The sequence below is a fragment of the Danio rerio genome, chromosome 12 (genome assembly GCF_052040795.2).
Source record: "Danio rerio strain M-AB ecotype USA chromosome 12, GRCz13ab, whole genome shotgun sequence".
NCBI lineage: Eukaryota > Metazoa > Chordata > Actinopteri > Cypriniformes > Danionidae > Danio > Danio rerio.
Window position 1 is genome coordinate 17,632,646 of NC_141032.1, and position 18,947 is coordinate 17,651,592.

An 18,947-nucleotide genomic window follows, 5' to 3' on the forward strand; every position below is an offset into this window, starting at 1 on the left:
CTTCATCAGGCGTCACGACAGCATAATGAACCGGCAATTGGATTAGGTAAAATATATAATTATTACTATTATTATCACCTGTATATTTGATCAAAGTACTTTGTATCATCATTTTGGAAAATCTTGTAAAACGCTCCATTCACACGTGGCTTCATCGTCAATGCTTGACGGAGGGCATGTCTTAAGTTGCGGCTGACGACATCATCATAGCAGCATCAGCCAATGAAATTAGTCAGCAATCGGCTACTGTCTGAGCTGGTGTATTTGCATACAGCTTGAAAAGCTGAGAAAGTCCCAACATGGTGCATTTAAATTAAATATGCATATAGGGTTAATGATAAGTGGAAGCTTAAAAGAAAACAGTTATGAACTATAGTGGTTCATGCTTCTGTTTATAATTAAAGTGTATCAAAGTGTAAACATGTTCTGCAAATCAAGAATGTCCATTTACAGATGCTCCCTCATATGGAATGCATCAACTTTGCACTGCAGGTTGAAGTTATGAGCCAGGCAGACACTAGCCTCAGAGTATGTCAAACATTTTTGTAACAGTATTTAGCCCCAAGTGAAACCCACTTAATAAGCCACAATATCATACTGTACAAATTGTCCTCACAACTTCCAGAGTATACAACTAACTGTATATTTTGTTTTTAATTGATGATAAACTGGATGAGTAATAGCTCATCACTTTATGCCATATTTCATAAGACCAATGTCAAACAAATCAGTAATCAGTAACAATTGTTGCCTATAATTAACAAAAAAATGCAGAAATCCATGATGTCCAGCTTCTCTAGCCTCTGGCGCCTAGACTGCAGCTCCACACAGGAAGCTTGGCCAGAAGAATAATGGTCGTGCCAAGCAGAGCGTAGTTCCTCTCTGTGGTATTTTTTTTTCTCTTCACTTTGTCAATTGGTGAAGTTATTTTTTTCCTCGTCACTGGGTTACTTGGAACAGGACTTGTGGAGAGACTCGGTGGATGTGCTTTTCAGTCTTTGAACTTTCAGCAGTGAAACTTAAACCACGCTGAACTAAACTCTGTAAACTGAATATATTAGAACTATGTTAAGCTGGTTTGACACGATCTAAATTGTGAAAAGTGTTATATAAATTAACATGAATTGAATTGAAATACCCCTTATATTACCTTTGAAAAGACAATGGCCATGACTGTTCTCTCATCCTGCTTAAATGTGGTTAAAGTTGCCATCTCAATACTTTTTATCCTTAAATTTAGAAAAAAAAAATAAAATAAAGGGAAAAGAAAACTGACTGTTTTCAGCCCATCAGAAAATAAGAAAATGTTTAGTTTTGATTTTGGATCTTTATCAGCTTTTAAGTCCTATCAGGTATGGAATTTAAGAGTTCTTTAGATTACTCTAAAATTCAACAAACAAATCTTTTCATCAGCTCCATACAATTTCAAATGTTCCCATTAAGATAACTTCTTCTGTGGTTGTTTTACCTTTGACACGTAAGCATGCATGTGTGAAGCTTTGGTCAGTTCCGGCGGGCTCTAAGGAAAAGTGTGTGATGGTCACGATACCGCTGTATAATTCTTTTGATAATGTCACATTTTATTTTGCGATGGATGTTTGAGTGTCTTTTACTTTTCCTTTTGCCTACTCATTGTCATTGACTGGCATGTGTGTAGTAAACAGTACTTGGGAGAAATGCATAAAGGCCAAAAAGAATAGCAAAATAGTTTCTGTCTCTTTTTGCCCCTTCCTCAAAGTCTCCGGCTAAACACTGAGACACCTGGCACCCAGTACAAATTGGCACCTGAACCGCTGAATTCAACTAGGCTATCTTCTGTCTTCTCTGGCATTGAGGATCACTGATTTCGCAGAGAGTTTGTATCCCTTGCCCATGAGCTGCAGCTGCCAGACTATGTCACTTGGAAAGTGGAGAGTATGTGGTCAATGTGTGATAAACACAGGTAATGTAATATGTTTTTTGACAGATGTCCTATTTTTCTCGGTTGTCACCAGGGTGTTCTCTGTTATGGGAGCATTTTCTAATTTTTGAAAGTTTCTTTTGGATTTTTTTTTGTTTGGGATCTAAGAACTGCAGCTTGTGAGCTAAATTACACTGTGTTATCACTGATTGTGTTTTTTTTTTTTTTTTAAGTCATACAGACATTTTTTGTGAACATTGTCTGTATAGTACTGGACAGAGAAAGTCACGAGTTCAACTTTTTTTCTTTTTTCCAGTATTGCTATTGACTTTTCTCTTCCATTATTTATCCACACAAATGCATATGATGTAGGGCTTAGTGCAGCTCTTACGCAGAGAGATAGTAAGGGTCAAGATGTGGTGGTGGCCTATGTAAGTCGAGCACTTCACAAGTCTGAGAGAAAACATTTCACACACGAAGTCTTTGGGCGTAATATGGGCCCTTGCACATTTTCGGCCATACATAAAGGGTCTACATGTCACAGTGTTATCTGACCAAAGTAATTTGAGATGGCTAATGTCTTCCTCTGGCAGGCTGGCTTTGTGGTCTCTGAGATTACAGGACTTTGAGGTTGTTCATAAACCCGAGAGTGATAACAAAGTGCCCGATGCTTGTGGGAACTTCTCCCACACTATGCAATTATTGGCAGCCTTGACCTGCACACTTTCCCCCCTTGTAATTTTTGCAGATAGGAAGGGCCTTCTATCTGCAGTTAAATGATCCAGTCACATGCAAACTAATGCAGATGTTGGTTAATGACAAAGGTGTTGGGGAATTGTCACCAGTTTGTAGTTCAGGATGGACTCCTGTACTTTGTGGATAAAAAAAGTGTCCTGCAATCTTCAACCCATGGAAAAACTTCAATTGTATGCACCTATGTCAGGGTTAGAGGAATCCAAATGCAATATGAGATCAGGGGGTGTTTATAAACAATAAGGTGATATGTAGTAGGGGTAAGGTGAAACAGTCCAACGGTGAAGAATGTGGTAGAGCAGGGTAGTCTTGGGTGGAGCAGGTAGACGAAGGAAGACAGTGCTTGAGAGTCCTGGGTGAAGTAATAAACAGCCACGGAACAGGAGACAGAGCAAGGATGCTCAAGCCAGACAAGTGGTAAAGGTCTTGAAGGCGCTGCTGACCAGCGATCCTGAGTAGATCTCAGCAACAGCAGCCTGATAGGATACCAGCAACCATGGACTCTCAGCAGACAGGGCTAGATGAACACACACACACACACACACACACAACCAAAAACAAAATACAGAAACTATTGACAAATTAAAAATCAAAGATAAATAAAATTTGTTTTAACTTACTGATTAAAAATAAACTTGAAGAAACAAAACCAATAAAAATGAACTAAACACTTAAAGATACAAAATAAGGTAAATAGAATAACTTAAACAAACTTGAAAAGGATTAACCAGATGGGGATCATACTGAAGGTATACTGAACAGCACAGATAAACAAGCACGGTCAGGCAAAAACATGTAACAGGTAGCAAGAAGCAACAAACAACAATGAACCAACGAAGACATGAGGGAAGAGAGCACATTATAAAGGGAGGAAAGAACATGAGGACCAGGTGTAAACACTGAGACTAACGAGGGCTAAACAAGGGCCCGCGGCAGTAGGAACAAAGCACATGGTGAACACAAACACAGGCTGAGCCATGTCTTCAGACACAACAAAAACATTGATACATAGAAAGATGACACCACAGAAAGGACATACAAGGAAGGGCTATGACAACCTACAGCTATGAGGAGGAGTCTGTTAGAATACTATCATGACCATCTAATGGCTGGACATTTGGACATGACAAAAATGCTGGTGTCTGATACCAAACAGTATGTCGCCTACTGTACAGTCTGCCAATTCTCTAAACAACCCAAAGTCAGCCTGTGGGATTTATGATTCCCATACACCCAAAAAAAAAAAAAAAAACTGGGAGTACACATGGGGTGGACTTTGTGGACTTTTTACCACAGCAAGGACACAAAAGCACTGGACTCAGTCCGTCCATGCTATGGTATGGTTAAGAACTAAATACTCCTCTCGATATTATTACCCAGCCTAACTTTGGCGGAATGGAGGAGCCATGTGTTCTGTATCCTAAGAGCTTAGAGTCCTCAATTCATGAGGCTCATGATCATGCTATGTCCATTGTGGAAACCAGTCATTCCAAAAGAAAGAAATATTATGATTAAAAAAAAAACGTTGGACTGTCTCTTACTCTGTGGATGACCTGATCAGAGTGAAGACTCATCTGAGGTCAAAAGCTCTGCCAAACTTCACTGCAAAGTTGACACCAATTCTAGGCTGGTCCATATTGTGTTACTCAGCAGCTGTCAGAGCTAAACTTCAGACTTGCTGATGTTACTACTACTACTCATGTTGTGAATATGTTGCCTTTTCACACCTGGTTTAACTGGTTAAGACAGAAGTAGTCACGTTCAGTTACATTTGCTTCTGCTGGCGATCTCTTGGGGGAGGGAATCCCTGTGGGTTCAACAGACAAGAGTTACAGATTAGGCAGTAAGACTGCCAGAGTTTCTGATCTATCATTACATTGGGACAATTTAAATAACTTGCCCGTCATGCAAGTTGACTGTGGGACTTAAGATATTAACTTGACTGATGGTGGTAGTGGTTTTGGCAGATATTCCTTTGACCTTAGACCACGATGTGCACTGCAAATTACGACTGATTGGTCATCAAATAGATGGACAAATATTTATCACACAGACAAACTGGACATTAAATAGTGTTTTTGTTAGGTGTCGCATGTTTTTATTAACATTTAAAGTTATCCACCTAACAATTTTTCTTCATATGTTCTGTATTCTGTTCTATGGGTTAAATGGTTACAATGAATATGGTCTGACTTCTTTACTGTATTTATGTTCTAACATTTATATTCATAATGTTTATATATATATATATGTGTATATATATTGTAGCGAGGCAGAGGGAAAACACAAACACAACGGCGTGGTGTTACAAACAATTCCCCGGAGGGTGCTTTATTTACACGGTGAATAAGGGTGAACAGTGTAAATACGGTGCTCTTCTTGGGATAGGTGCTCAGGTGCTCCGGGGAAGTGGTGTGGTAGAAGGAGAGTTTGGGTGCTGGATCGATCACTAGCTGGAGGTCGCTGTGGGTAAGAGACAGAGAGACACAAGCGTTAGCGCAGGGAGTCATGAAAGAATGAAGCTCGTCCTCCTCTTGTGTGGGGCTGGCTTATATGGGTCTCCTCTTGATTAGCTCCAGCTGAGATCGATCCAGTGTGGATTAGGTGCCAGCTGGGGTGAATCCTTGACCAGGGCGACGTGGTACCGGTATATTCGCTACATTCCCCCCCCCTTAGCGTCGTCCTGGTCCTGGGATTTCTGCAGAAAAGAGTAAGGGTATTGAGAGGGGGGGTTATCACGTACATACCGGTGTGGGTGAAGGGCACATTCACGATGGGTGATGGTATTAGAGGGCTGGGGGTTGATCGTTGGGGAGACGTTCTTTGGCATGTGTTGCATGCCTGACAATATCTTTTCACCTCTCCGTCCAGATCGGGCCAGTGGAATCGATCACGGACCCTTTTCATAGTATTTCCAGCTCCTAAATGTCCTATCCTCGGGTGAGTATGTGCCCAATCCAGAGCAGTCTCCCTCTTGGTCCTCGGAACGACCAGTAATGCCTTCTTTTTCCCCCGCCTCTCTGCGACACAGTATAGCAGACCATTTTTTTCGACAAAATGTGGGAGGGGGTGAGGGCTGGGAAGCCGTTTTTTCCCATCTATTCTTCTCACTTGTGACCAGCAGTGTTTGAGCGTCTTATCTTCTCGTTGCGCTCTCCCGAAATCACCTCCTGCAGTTATCTGTTGAAACAGATCAAAATATAACTTGGATGATGTTGATGACTCACCCCCTCTGTCGCTCTCGGTGGTCATCAATACTGGTTTGCGGTCCCGATGAGCCCGTGTCTTGCTCTTCTTTTTAGGACGAGCCGATAGAGCATGATGGTGAGTGAGGAGTTCATCGAACCCCGGCCAGTCCCTGCCGAGGAGGAGGGGCACAGGAAGATCTGGTACCACACCGACTTCGATGCGCCAGCTGCCTGGTTTTGCCGCGATGGTTACTCTTTGAGCGGTTACGTGGCGGGTATCACCGTGCACACATGTGATTGGAATTCGACCTTTACCTTCATGCTGATATTTTAAGGTCTTTGGGTGAACCAGAGTGATGGCGCTTCCTGTGTCTAACGTGGCCGTTTGTGTTTTTCCCCCCGATACGTACTTTACGGGTGGGAGCTTCGGGTGGGATGTTGCGGTGAACCACGCAACCTGCTGTCAAGGCCGGGGTCGAGTACATCGTCGGCTCTGTGGGCATCGGCTCGTCCATCGGGCTGGGGACCGCTGGTCTGCTGTCTGGCCGCGATGTGCCCTCCACCGGTCGCCAAGGTGTATTCACCCTCCGGGTTGGCAGAGCCGCTCTCTCCCCCATATCCCTGGCGACGTGAGCTTCAGCCAGCTCCACCGCTTCCACCAGGGTGGCCAATGATCCAGGATTTCTCATGCTGGTGAGCGTGCGCAAATGTCGGGGTAACGCTCGCATCATCTTCTCCACCATCACTTTCTCAGCGACCTGGACCGCCGAAGGATCTCCTCCCAATAACCATAGTCTTCCCAGACGAGAAAGTTGAGCTGCTTGAGTACGCACTGGCTGTTTCTCGTCATAAGACCACTGGGAAAACTGTTGTGCTGCGCTGATTGAGGAAAGCCCTATTCTGGCTAATATCTCCTTTTTTAACGCTTTGTAATCTTCATTTTTGGGTGTCTCAAGTGCGAAATATGCCCTTTGTGCTTCTCCTGTGAGAAAAGGAGCCAACATTCTCGCCCAGTTTTCCTTCGGCCAGCATTCTCTCTCGGCAATCACTTCAAACGTATGCAAGTATGCGTCAATATCATCCAGGTCGCTGAGTTTTGTGATATGGTGATGCGCACTCACTTCAGGGAGCGGTATGCGTCCGGCCACCTGGTGGAGCTGTTGTTCCAGCCGATCTTGCCGGGCTGTGAGCTGCTCAGTGAGAGCCTGTTGCTTGCTGGAAATCTCCACTAGGTGGCGTATCACCTCTTCCAAGGACATGGCTCACGGGGATGATGACAGCCGAGTAAGAGAGAGCGAGTGGGAGAGAGAGAGCGGATGCCTTGTCTGTAACACAAAGAAAATTCAGCGGTTAGTTTTCCTTACCGGTAAGTGTCTTTTCTGAATTTTCCCTCTATTCTGCCCGCATTCTCCACCAATTGTAGCGAGGCAGAGGGAAAACACAAACACAACGGCGTGGTGTTACAAACAATTCCCCGGAGGGTGCTTTATTTACACGGTGAATAAGGGTGAACAGTGTAAATACGGTGCTCTTCTTGGGATAGGTGCTCAGGTGCTCCGGGGAAGTGGTGTGGTAGAAGGAGAGTTTGGGTGCTGGATCGATCACTAGCTGGAGGTCGCTGTGGGTAAGAGACAGAGAGACACAAGCGTTAGCGCAGGGAGTCATGAAAGAATGAAGCTCGTCCTCCTCTTGTGTGGGGCTGGCTTATATGGGTCTCCTCTTGATTAGCTCCAGCTGAGATCGATCCAGTGTGGATTAGGTGCCAGCTGGGGTGAATCCTTGACCAGGGCGACGTGGTACCGGTATATTCGCTACAATATATATATATATATATATATATATATATATATATATATATATATATATATATATATATATTAAGGGTGGAGCCGAACCCGAATACGGTATTCAGAATGGCACTAATAGCGTTTTTTTACGAATACTTGATTCAAACAAATACTTGAAAAATTATTTGTATTCGGGAGCATGAAAAACACTATCAAAAAGCAGCGTTTCCTCATGAGACCACAGTGCATGCCCGTGTAAGTAAGTGAGTGAGTGAGAGAGAGAGAGAGAGAGAGAGACACTTAGTAGTCGGAGGGCGGGGAGGAGATAAAAGGTGTCAGGAGCAAGCTCCTCCACAGCAACAGACAGAAGGTTGGGCTGAGCGAAAAAAATAGTTCAATGCATCACTATTTTTGTTAAATAGATTTTTGTACCTTAATTGGGTTCCAGAGGCTGTTTATAAACTTGTAGCGGAGTTGAAGCGGAGTTTGATATTCTATTACATTATTGACGTCTGCAACCGGGTGCTCTGTTTACGCAACGTTAGCTCTGTTAGCGCGGTAATTTAGACAATAGACTGTTGACAGAGTAACGTTAACGTTCTTTTATAAAGGTTAAAACGATGCTTTTGCAGTTGTGTCGAATAGTATGCACTTATGGGAGTTATATGGTTAAACCAACAACTAATAAAATCCCATTGTGAATATCATGAACCCCACCACCACCACCGTTCTTGTTGAAGGACACTGAAAAGACAGAATAAAAACAAATAATACTTTAAAAAACTGTTCTTCTTCTGAAAGAACTTCTTTCCAATGGACAGAATTCCAAAAACTAATATTAACTAAATAAAACTAAATAAAACCCTGATTGGGAGATCTGGCAGAACAAAAGTATTCTATATAATACTAAAAGATACATCCCTGCTATTGTCATCTGACTGCCACAAAAAAGACAAAGTTTGTTTGTTTTTTTTAATGTTTGAAACTAACTTGCTGGGGCAGAATGTGGCTGTGTTGATGGATGGTTTGGTGCTTGTGGAGGATTTAGCAGAACATAGCTGTGCTGATTGAGGGGATTGATGCTTGTGGGGGGTTCACAGACAGTATCAGGAGAGGATGCTTTTAGTGCATGTGATAATACATTACATAGAAGGTTGCATTACATAGAAGTGAGTAGCACTGTCGCCTGACAGCAAGAAGGTTGCTGGTTCGAGCCCCGACTAGGTTCTCCCCATGTTGGCGTGGGTTTCCTCCGGGTGCTCCGGTTTCCCCCACAGTCCAAACACATGCAATACAGGTGAATTGGGTAAGCTAAATTGTCCCTATTGTATGTGTGTGAAAGAGAGTGTATGGATGTTTCCCAGTGCTGGGTAACAGCTGGAAGGGCAGCCACTGCGTAAAACATATGCTGGATAAATTGGTGGTTCATTCCACTGTGGCAACCCCAGATTGATAAAGGGATTTAGCCGAAAAGAAATGAATGAATGATTATGGATAGAAGATGTTGAAAGATGTTTAATATCTCTGACTCTGCTGATTTCACTTTTGCACACATTATACAGTATCACTTTGTTTTATCTGCAGCTCCACTGACTGTAAAATGCTTCCACACAGAACCTGAAGGTTTTTTTTTCTTTTGACTGGTGGAGGACCAAGAAATGGCTCAGCAGCAGTCTTTTTCACTCTTTTTCTGGGTGCCCAAATGTATTTGAGGAGTTTCAAGTTAATAAAAAGTGACGGAAAGCTATGCTAAGGTTAACTAGCATATAGCATATATCTTGCTGTCTGCAAAAGACAGTAATTTAGATGTACCATATAACTCCCATAAGTGCATACTATTCGACACAACTGCAAAAGCATCGTTTTAACCTTTATAAACGAACGTTAACTTTACTCTGTCAACAGTCTATTGTCTAAATTACCGTGCTAACAGAGCTAACGTTGCGTAAACAGAGCACCCAGTTGCAGACGTCAATAATGCAACGTAATAGAATATCCCAATCAAACTCTGCCTTAACTCCGCTACAAGTTTGTAAACTGCCTTTGGAACCCAATTAAGGTACAAAAATCTATTTAACAAAAATAGTGATGCAGTGAAGTATTGTTTTCGCTCAGCCAAGCCTTCTGTCTGTTGCTGTGGAGAAGCTTGTGCCAGACACCTTTTATCTCCGCCCCGCCCTCCGACTCCTGAGCGTCTCTCTCTCTCTCTCTCTCTCCCTCTCTCACTCACTCACTCACTCACTCACGCGGGCATGCACTGTGGTCTCATGAGGCAACGCTGCTTTTTGACACAATGTTTTTCCGTATTCGGGTTCGGCTAGCACGCTTGACCTGGGGATTCGCCTCATACCCCCTTGTTGCTCTGTCATCGAGAGAGGTGAGGGCGGAGCGCATGCAGACCGGGCAGAAAAAGGTGCTCTCAGCACTGTGTGAACTTACTGTGCACCTCCAGGTAGAAGGGGACAGGAAGCTTAGAGGGTTTCCCCTTCTTATCCTCCACGTAACACTCCTTTAATTGGTCCAGCGGCAGAGCCGGGTAACAAGCCATCTCCAGCATCGCCAATAAAGCAGCCCAGGTAAGCATGGCCATCATATCAGATTTCATATCCGGAGCCTCGCCTACCACCCCTGAGGGAGGAAGCGGGTCTGAATTGTCATCGGAAAATGACAGCCCACACTCTGTTGAATGGACATCAGGTCCTCATTGTCATCGAGTGAGAGGGCGCTCATTATGGAGGATGGAGAAGCTTGGATGAAGCTGAGAAATGGAAGGTCCGCAGGCCGGAGGGCGGTGGATTAACCCCCACTGTGACCCTCAGATCTGTGCCAACAGCTACCTGCGGGGTACGACAGTTGCGATCTTAGCTGCGCAACAGACATGCCATCGCTGTGATGTGCACTGCCCACACCACCGCATTAACATGATGAACCCCCAGACATGCAAAACAGTGCTCATGCCCATTGTCTGTGGACAGGGAACCACAGCATCCAGGAACGCACAGTCGAAACGACGTCTTTAAAAAGACTGTGTTTAAAAAGACGTCTGCTGCACGACTGTGTTGCTCTTTTAGAATAATTGCTTTATACGCTCCACTCTTGAAGTACTGGTCCAGTGAAACGCCCAGGGACGGGAAAAGCCCAGCACGACCACCGCTGCTCATGCTTTTGCTCGCACTGGAACCAGGAGAAATCAGCCTCTCAGTTGACGGTCCATGCGCAGAGCGCAAAACGCAGGGCGCAAACGCTTTCAGGGCGTGTCAGAACGCGTTTTTGCTAATTTAAGGTCTGGAAAATCTGCTTTGCGCTGTGGCGCATAGTCTTAAAGGGTTGAGTTTATTTTCTTAATGAGTTATAGGTGTGTTTTGCTGAGAATGAAACAGCCCGATGCTGACAGACAAAACACAATCACGAGTACAAGAGCGCGCAGATCACGCGCACCCGCAACAAGCGGGAAGCGCACACGGTCTGCACGCACCTACGATGACTGTTACATTCCATGGTGTTTTGAATGTATTATTGTGTTTGGTTTCTCTCTCTCTCTCTCTCTCTCCCTCTCCGTTCCTGCAACCTGTTTCTCAGCTAGGTGTGGAGGAGAGGAATTTGATTGATTGCACCTGCTACTCGTTGCCCGGCAACCTTAAAAGCCTGCCAGTTGCAAGCCACATTGAAGCTTGCTTCCAGAGTGTGGTCTTTCTCCTGCCTGGTTGACCTATTGAGAAAAACTATTGGTGCTGTTGTGTTTAACTTGTTGAAGTTAAAATCTGTTGTTAAAGCCTCTGAAGCCATTTGAGCTCTGTGTTTGAAAACTAACTTTGTGTTTGGAAGCCGTAGGGAGATGGGTGCCATTTTATTTCTAAAACCCTTTTTCTCTTGTTTATGTTTATGTTTTAGTTTGTTGTTTTGGCCTTTCCCCCTCCTGAAGTCTATTTTTGCTTCCCAGTTTTGTTTTACTATTGTACATTTGTTAATAAATTATTTAACTTGAGTTTGGTATGTTGTCTTGAAGGCAGGGGACTGACCCACACTCACCCCAACCAACATTTTTAAAACTTTTCACTGTTACTCCCACTCCTAGACACTTACCATCAGGGACGTAACAGTGAAAATTGGGGGTTCATCCATTGGATTTGAACAAAGTTAAACGTTACCTTTTCAAATTTGACTTTGAGAATTTTGTATTCTACAATTTGAATTTTGGGGAAATTTTGTAACTTATTAGTGATTTTTCTTAGGCTAATTGTAGTTGTGGCTGTTTTCTTTTTTTGGAAAGGGGCAGATAGGTTGTACTTTGTAAAATGAAGTTTGATTTGATTGAGTTTAGTCTTGCTCCCACAGTAGAAGTTTTCAATCGTTGTCGTAAGAAGGATTTGCTGTTAATTGCTGAGTTCTTTAAAATCTCTGTGTCTAGGGATGTTACAAAAGCAGTTTTAAAAGATGAGCTATATACAGAGTTGGTTAATTCTGGTATCCTACCAGTTGAGTCAAAAACTGAAGGGCTAGAGGAGCAGGAATTAGTTGAAATAGCTGAAACTGTTGACGCTGTTCCTATTGGTATTGAGCCAATTATGGATCTTTTATTAGAGATAAAGCTAAAGGAGCTTGAGTTAGCCATTGAACAACAAGAGCATGAAACTGAACTTGTTTATCTTCGTGTGATTGAAGTACAAGCTGATAGAGACATTAGGCTGAAGACTTTGTCACTTGAGGCAGAAGCTCTACGCTATAAGCCTGTGTCAGCTCCAAGTTCTAGACCTTCCTCACCCCTGACTGCTGTTCCTGCACAGAGTAGTAATGTTAATTTAAACAAGCCTGTGTCAGCTCCAAGTTCTAGACCTTCCTCACCCCTGACTGCTGTTCCAACACAGAGTAGTACTGTTAATTTTGGCTCTCCCAATGATGCTCGGGTTAACTTTGATGGGGCAAAGTATATTAAATTAGTACCCCCCTTTCGAGAAGCAGAGGTAGATGCATATTTCACTGCATTTGAGCGGATTGCTGAAAAACTTGGTTGGCCCAAGGACATGTGGGGTTTACTACTCCAGTGTAACTTTGTGGGTAAAGCTCAGGAATTATGTGCTGCACTTCCAATAGAACAGTCCTTGGATTATGATGTTGTAAAAGCCGCTGTTTTATGTGCATATGAACTTGTGCCTGAAGCATATCGCCAGCGCTTTCGAGGTACAACGAAAACAGCCAAACATACCTTTGTTGAGTTTGCACGGGAAAAGAGAACCCTTTTTGAGAAATGGTGTCTGGCCAGTAAGGTTAACTCTCTTGATCAACTGCAGGAACTCATCTTGCTTGAAGAGTTTAAAAATTGTCTTCCTGAGAACATTTTGATACACTTAAATGAGCAAAAGATAAATTCCCTCTCTGAAGCTGCAGTATTAGCAGATGAGTTTGCATTAACCCATAGGTCAGTATTTTCAAGTACTCGTCAATTCAGGCATCAAGGTTTTGCAAATGAACAGGTAAAGGCAGTCTCACCCGTTCTTTCCTCTGAGAAGTCAGAGAAAGTAAAACCCATGCTGGATAATTCAAGCCATAAGCGTGTTTGTTTTTACTGCCTAGATTCTAGTCACCTAATATCTGACTGTAAAGCATGGAAACAGAAGTCTGCTTCTACAAAGTCAAAGAGTGTAGCTTTTGCTCAAGCTGGTTCTGTATCTGACCCCTCATTTCAACCACTCCAGGATTCTGGATATAAACCCTTCCTGATAACTGGCTCTGTGTCTCTTTCAGCTGACTCACCAGGCCAAACAGTATCCATCCTGAAGGACACAGGAGCTGCTCAGTCTTTCATTTTAGCTGGAGTGTTACCTTTCTCTGACAAAACATACACTGGCACAGATGTACTAGTCAGAGGAATAGAACTGAGCTGTATTAAAGTAGCCTTGCATACTGTCTTTTTAAAATCAGATCTGGTCACAGGCCAAGCTCAAATTGGAGTACAGAGTGAACTGCTGGTGGAGGGCGTAAGCATCATCCTGGGAAATTACCTGGCTGCAGGTAAAGTTTTTCCTTATCCAGGATAAGCCTGAGGTGACTGTACAGCCAGATGTTGTTGCTGCTCATTTCCCTGCTGTTTTTCCTGTCTGTGTTGTTACTAGAGCACAATCCCGAAAGTTGGACGATGTTGTAAACCTTAGTGACTCCTTTATTAATCCTGTGTCTGGCATGTCTGAGTGTACACTCTTCATTAACCCTGATATTTCTTCCCCTTGTGAAAGGAGTGATTCTGATTCAGCTGCAACTCTTTTAAAAGTTGGAAAGGAGGACCTTGCTGCTGCTCAGAAAGCTGATCCTTCCCTGTCGTTGTCTCTTGATGCTTCTGTCAGCTTTGAAAAAGCTAAAAATCTGAGTGGTCCAGTTACTTACTACTGGGAGGATGGTATACTCATGCGACGATGGAAACCACAAGTGAATGGAGATGTGTTAGCTGTACATCAAGTTGTGTTACCTTCTGCTTACCGTCCCCAGGTCCTGAAGCTGGCGCATGAGCATCCTTTGGCTGGTCACCTTGGTATCACCAAGACTTACAAGAGAATCTTGAAATACTTTTTCTGGCCTGGATTGAAAAACAGTGTTGTGAGTTATTGCAGAGCTTGCCATGACTGTCAACTCTCTGGTAAGCCTAATCAGACTGTTCCCACTGCCCCTCTTCAACCTATACCAGTTATAAATGAACCATTTGAACGCTTGATCTTGGACTGTGTTGGGCCCCTTCCAAAATCAAAATCTGGTCATCAGTACATACTAACTTTAATGTGTGCTGCTACAAGATTTCCAGAAGCGTTTCCACTGCGATCTCTGCGAGCTAGTGTAATAGTCAAAGAGATTATCAAATTCTGCTCCACATTTGGCCTTCCCAAGGTCATCCAAACTGACCAAGGTTCTAACTTTACATCAAAGCTGTTTGCACAGGTTTTAAAGGAGTTGGGAGTGTCTCATCAGATGTCAAGCGCCTACCACCCAGAATCGCAGGGGGCGCTAGAACAGTTCCATCAGACTCTCAAGACCATGCTCCGGACATTTTGTGTGAGTACTGGAAAAGACTGGGTGGAAGGTCTGCCTTTGCTATTGTTTGCTGTCCGAGAAACGGTCCAAGAATCATTAGGATTCAGCCCATCTGAACTTGTTTTTGGCCACACTGTTCGTGGACCCCTAAAACTCATCCAGGAACAACTGCTGTCTAAAGAAACATCTGCCGTCAACCTGTTGGACTATGTCAGTAACTTCCGTGAACGACTGCATAGTGCCTGTGACATTGCTAAGGCCCATATTGTGTGTGTCCAGTCGAAAATGAAGTCAAGATTTGATAAGAGATCAGTTAAACGCAGTTTTCAGCCTGGTGATCAAGTGCTTGTTCTACTCCCTGTTCCATCCTCTGCACTCCATGCTAGATTCGCTGGCCCCTATTGCATTGAAAAGAAGTTGAGTGAGACAAATTATGTAATTTCTACTCCTGACCGCAGAAGAAAAAGCAGAGTTTGTCACATAAATATGTTGAAGTCTTATGTGAGTGAAAATAAGACACAAGATTCAGCAGCCAATGAAGTTGAGGCAGCCAGACCTGTTGAGGTGAAGACTGTTGTTCTCAGTTCTATTGTGGATGGTTCTGATGAAGATGAAGTGATACCTGCACACTTTCAAAATTCTACAATATTAAGTCAGCTTGATAACTACCTTGCATACTTGCCTGAAGATCAGAAGCAATCTCTTGCCCAATTGTTTAATAAATATCCCATGCTTTTCTCTGATGTCCCTGGCAGAACCTCTATGATCACACATGACATAGATGTAGGTAATTCTCCTCCCATCAAACAACACCCTTACTGTGTAAATCCCCAAAAGCGAGAGATAATGAAGCAGGAAGTTGAATATCTCCTCCACCATGGTCTTGCCACTCCAAGCCAGAGGCCTTGGAGCTCCCCATGTTTGTTAGTGCCCAAGCAAGATTCAACCTTCCGTTTCCGCACTGACTACCGCAAAGTAAATAGTGTGACCAAGCCTGATTCCTTTCCTTTGCCCCGAATGGAAGATTGTGTGGACAGAATAGGTAGTGCCCATTTCATTACAAAACTTGATCTTCTAAAAGGATATTGGCAAGTGCCACTAAGTCACCGTGCATCTGAGATTTCAGCCTTTGTGACCCCTGATAACCTGCTGCAGTACTCTGTAATGGCCTTCGGGATGCGCAATGCTCCTGCAACCTTCCAAAGGTTAATGCAAAAAGTGTTGTCAGGAATCCCTAACTGTGAAGCTTACCTAGATGATGTAGCGGTTTACACTCACAGTTGGGAAGAACATCTGAGTATTCTTGATGAAGTCTTCAAACAACTGACTAGGGCTTCTCTAACACTTAACCTTAAGAAGTGCGAGTTTGCCAAAGCAGTAGTAACTTACCTAGGTAAAAGGGTAGGTCAGGTTCGAGTGAAGCCTGTTGAGGCGAAAGTTGAAGCTATTTTGAAGTTTCCCATTCCCTGCAACAAAAGAGAGCTGAGACGTTTCCTTGGAATGGTGGGCTACTATAGGAGCTTCTGTCAAAACTTTGCTACCATAGTAACCCCTTTAACAGACTTGCTCAGCACTGCCCGAAAGTTTGTATGGTCCCCTGAATGTGACTCTACCTTTAAAGCCACCAAAGACCTCTTAAGTAGTGCACCTGTACTTTCTGCCCCTTGTTTTGACATTCCATTCCTACTGCAAGTGGATGCCAGTTCCTCAGGTGCTGGAGCTGTGTTACTGCATAATGTTAATGGTGTAGAACATCCAGTATCTTTCTTTTCAAAAAAATTTACCAGTGCCCAGCAAAAGTACAGTACAATTGAGAAGGAGGCCTTAGCCCTGGTGTTGGCTTTGCAACACTTTGAAGTGTACCTTGAAGGTAGTTGTTGTGTCACTGTGTATACAGACCACAATCCCCTTGACTTTTTGCACAGAATGAGAAATTCAAATCAGCGTCTAATGAGGTGGTCCCTTATTACTCAGGAATATAACTTGACTATCCAGTACCGTAAAGGTTCTGAAAATGTCATAGCTGATGCCCTTTCGAGAATTTCCCATGCTGTATAGTAGAAAGGAAAAGAAAAATGAGTAAATTTTGGTTTGTATAGTTTTTTTTCTTCAAGATTGGTTAACTTGAATACTTATGGGTGGGGGTGTTACATTCCATGGTGTTTTGAATGTATTATTGTGTTTGGTTTCTCTCTCTCTTTCTCTGTTCCTGCAACCTGTTTCTCAGCTAGGTGTGGAGGAGAGGAAGTTGATTGATTGCACCTGCTACTCGTTGCCCGGCAACCTTAAAAGCCTGCCAGTTGCAAGCCACATTGAAGCTTGCTTCCAGAGTGTGGTCTCTCTCCTGCCTGGTTGACCTATTGAGAAAAACTATTGGTGCTGTTGTGTTTAACTTGTTGAAGTTAAAATCTGTTGTTAAAGCCTCTGAAGCCATTTGAGCTCTATGTTTGAAAACTAACTTTGTGTTTGGAAGCCGTAGGGAGGTGGGTGCCATTTTATTTCTAAAACCCTTTTTCTCTTGTTTATGTTTAGTTAGGGAGTTAGTGTACATTTCTGTTGTTGATTTAATTTTACTTTGTCAGTTTAGACAGTTTTACTCCCTAACTAGCTAGAGTGTACTTTTGTTTGTTGTTTTGGCCTTTCCCCTTCCTGAAGTCTATTTTTGCTTCCCAGTTTTGTTTTACTATTGTACATTTGTTAATAAATTATTTAACTTGAGTTTGGTGTGTTGTCGTGAAGGCAGGGGACTGACCCACACTCACCCCAACCAACATTTTTAAAACTTTTCACTGTTACTCCCACTCCTAGACACTTACCATCAGGGACGTAACACCCAGAGACACACAATGACAATAGTGCTCGAACCAAGAAAACTTGAGCCAAGTACAATAGGACAGGACAAGACAGAGCTAGTGTCCGGACTCTGTAATGCCCCATTTGTAATAAGTAGAAAAAACAGTGTCACTGTTGTAGGGTTGTGCGCACTCCTGAGAGTCTGGTCACATGGTTTTGTTTTGGTGTTCCACATGTATCTGTTACATCAGTGTTATGTCATTTTCTATGTAGAGCCCTGCTTTCCTGATTAACCTGCCAGCTGCGACTCATTATCTCGGCTATATCTAGACAGCGCGTCTCTTGTCTCGTGTCAGTTCATTGTTGGTTTTTGATGTGCTCTCTGTCTGTGTTCAAGACTGGCGTAAAGATTCGTCAGATACCCACATCTGCTATTCTGTTCCTGCCTGTTCACCCATCCCTGTTTGAACAGGATAACCTTGTATCTTTTGTTTGTTTATTTATCATTTTGGACTTTGTTTCCATTCTTCTAGTACTCATTTCTCAGCGTTACAGAACGAACTGACCATACATATGGATCCAGCGAGTATAGCTCAATTTACAGAGTTTGTAAATCACACTTACACCAGGATAGACTGGCAGGAACAATTATAGGCTAATACCAATCAAGCCATTCTGACCTTGGCAGGTCAAATGTCTGCACTCACCACTCTGGTTCAGCAGTTGACTGGCAGAGTGGTCTTACAGAAAGCTGCACCATCTCTAGACGCGACGCCAGCACCAGAAGCAGTGAACCGACCACCTGAACTTCGCCTTCCTTACTCGTCCTGCTACTCCAGACAACCCCAGCTTTGTTGATCCTTATACATAACTCTCCAACCATCTTTGTTCACCACTGAGCAATCCAAGGTCGCCTTCGCAACTACACTTCTCTCTGGAAAGGCCGTTTTGTGGGGACCTCCATGTGGGAACAAAAACTCCCCTGTTGTTCCTCGTTTAACCTGTTCTCGGAAAAATTAAAGAAGGTCTTTGATCGTTCTCGCTGAGCTCTGCCAAGGAAATCGGAGCATGGCAGATTATTCCATAGAGTTCCGGCCACAGAAAGCGATTGGAATAAGGAGGCGCAATGAGACATGTTCCTTCATGTTTCCTTCCTATATACTCTGGACCTGCCTAAGACTCTTGATGGTCTTAAAGACCTGGTGATCCGGGTGGATGAATCACATCCAACAGAGTGCACCCTCTGAACTGGTCCCCTATTTTCCTGCTCTTTCAATGGTTCCGGAGGCTGGGACCACTAACTTAGGGCTCATGCAGCTGGGAAGGTCCTGTCTCTTGGTACAGGAGAGGCATCGACGTAGGTTTGAGGGACTTTGTATATTGTGGAAGAATGGGACGAGTGGCCTCATGTCCAGTAAAAGACCACACCCATCATTAGGTAAGAGGTTACTGATGAGTAAGATTAATTTAAATAAATCCTCTTTTACTACCACTCTACTAAAAAATTTG

The 18,947-nt window shown here is 43.4% G+C and overlaps 1 protein-coding gene across 2 annotated transcripts in view; it reads right to left on the reverse strand.

Moving 5' to 3' along the window:
- Positions 1–4,960: 4,960 nt before the first annotated feature.
- LOC147841344 (uncharacterized) overlaps positions 4,961–18,947 on the reverse strand; it is a 221,416-nt gene continuing 207,429 nt past the window's right edge. For both annotated transcript variants that reach the window (XM_087276020.1, XM_088651143.1), the window contains one exon: positions 4,961–7,652. In XM_087276020.1, the coding sequence (XP_087132146.1) occupies positions 6,159–7,100 (942 nt within the window). In that variant the 5' untranslated portion in view covers positions 7,101–7,652 and the 3' untranslated portion in view covers positions 4,961–6,158. The remainder of the gene's footprint in view (positions 7,653–18,947) is intronic.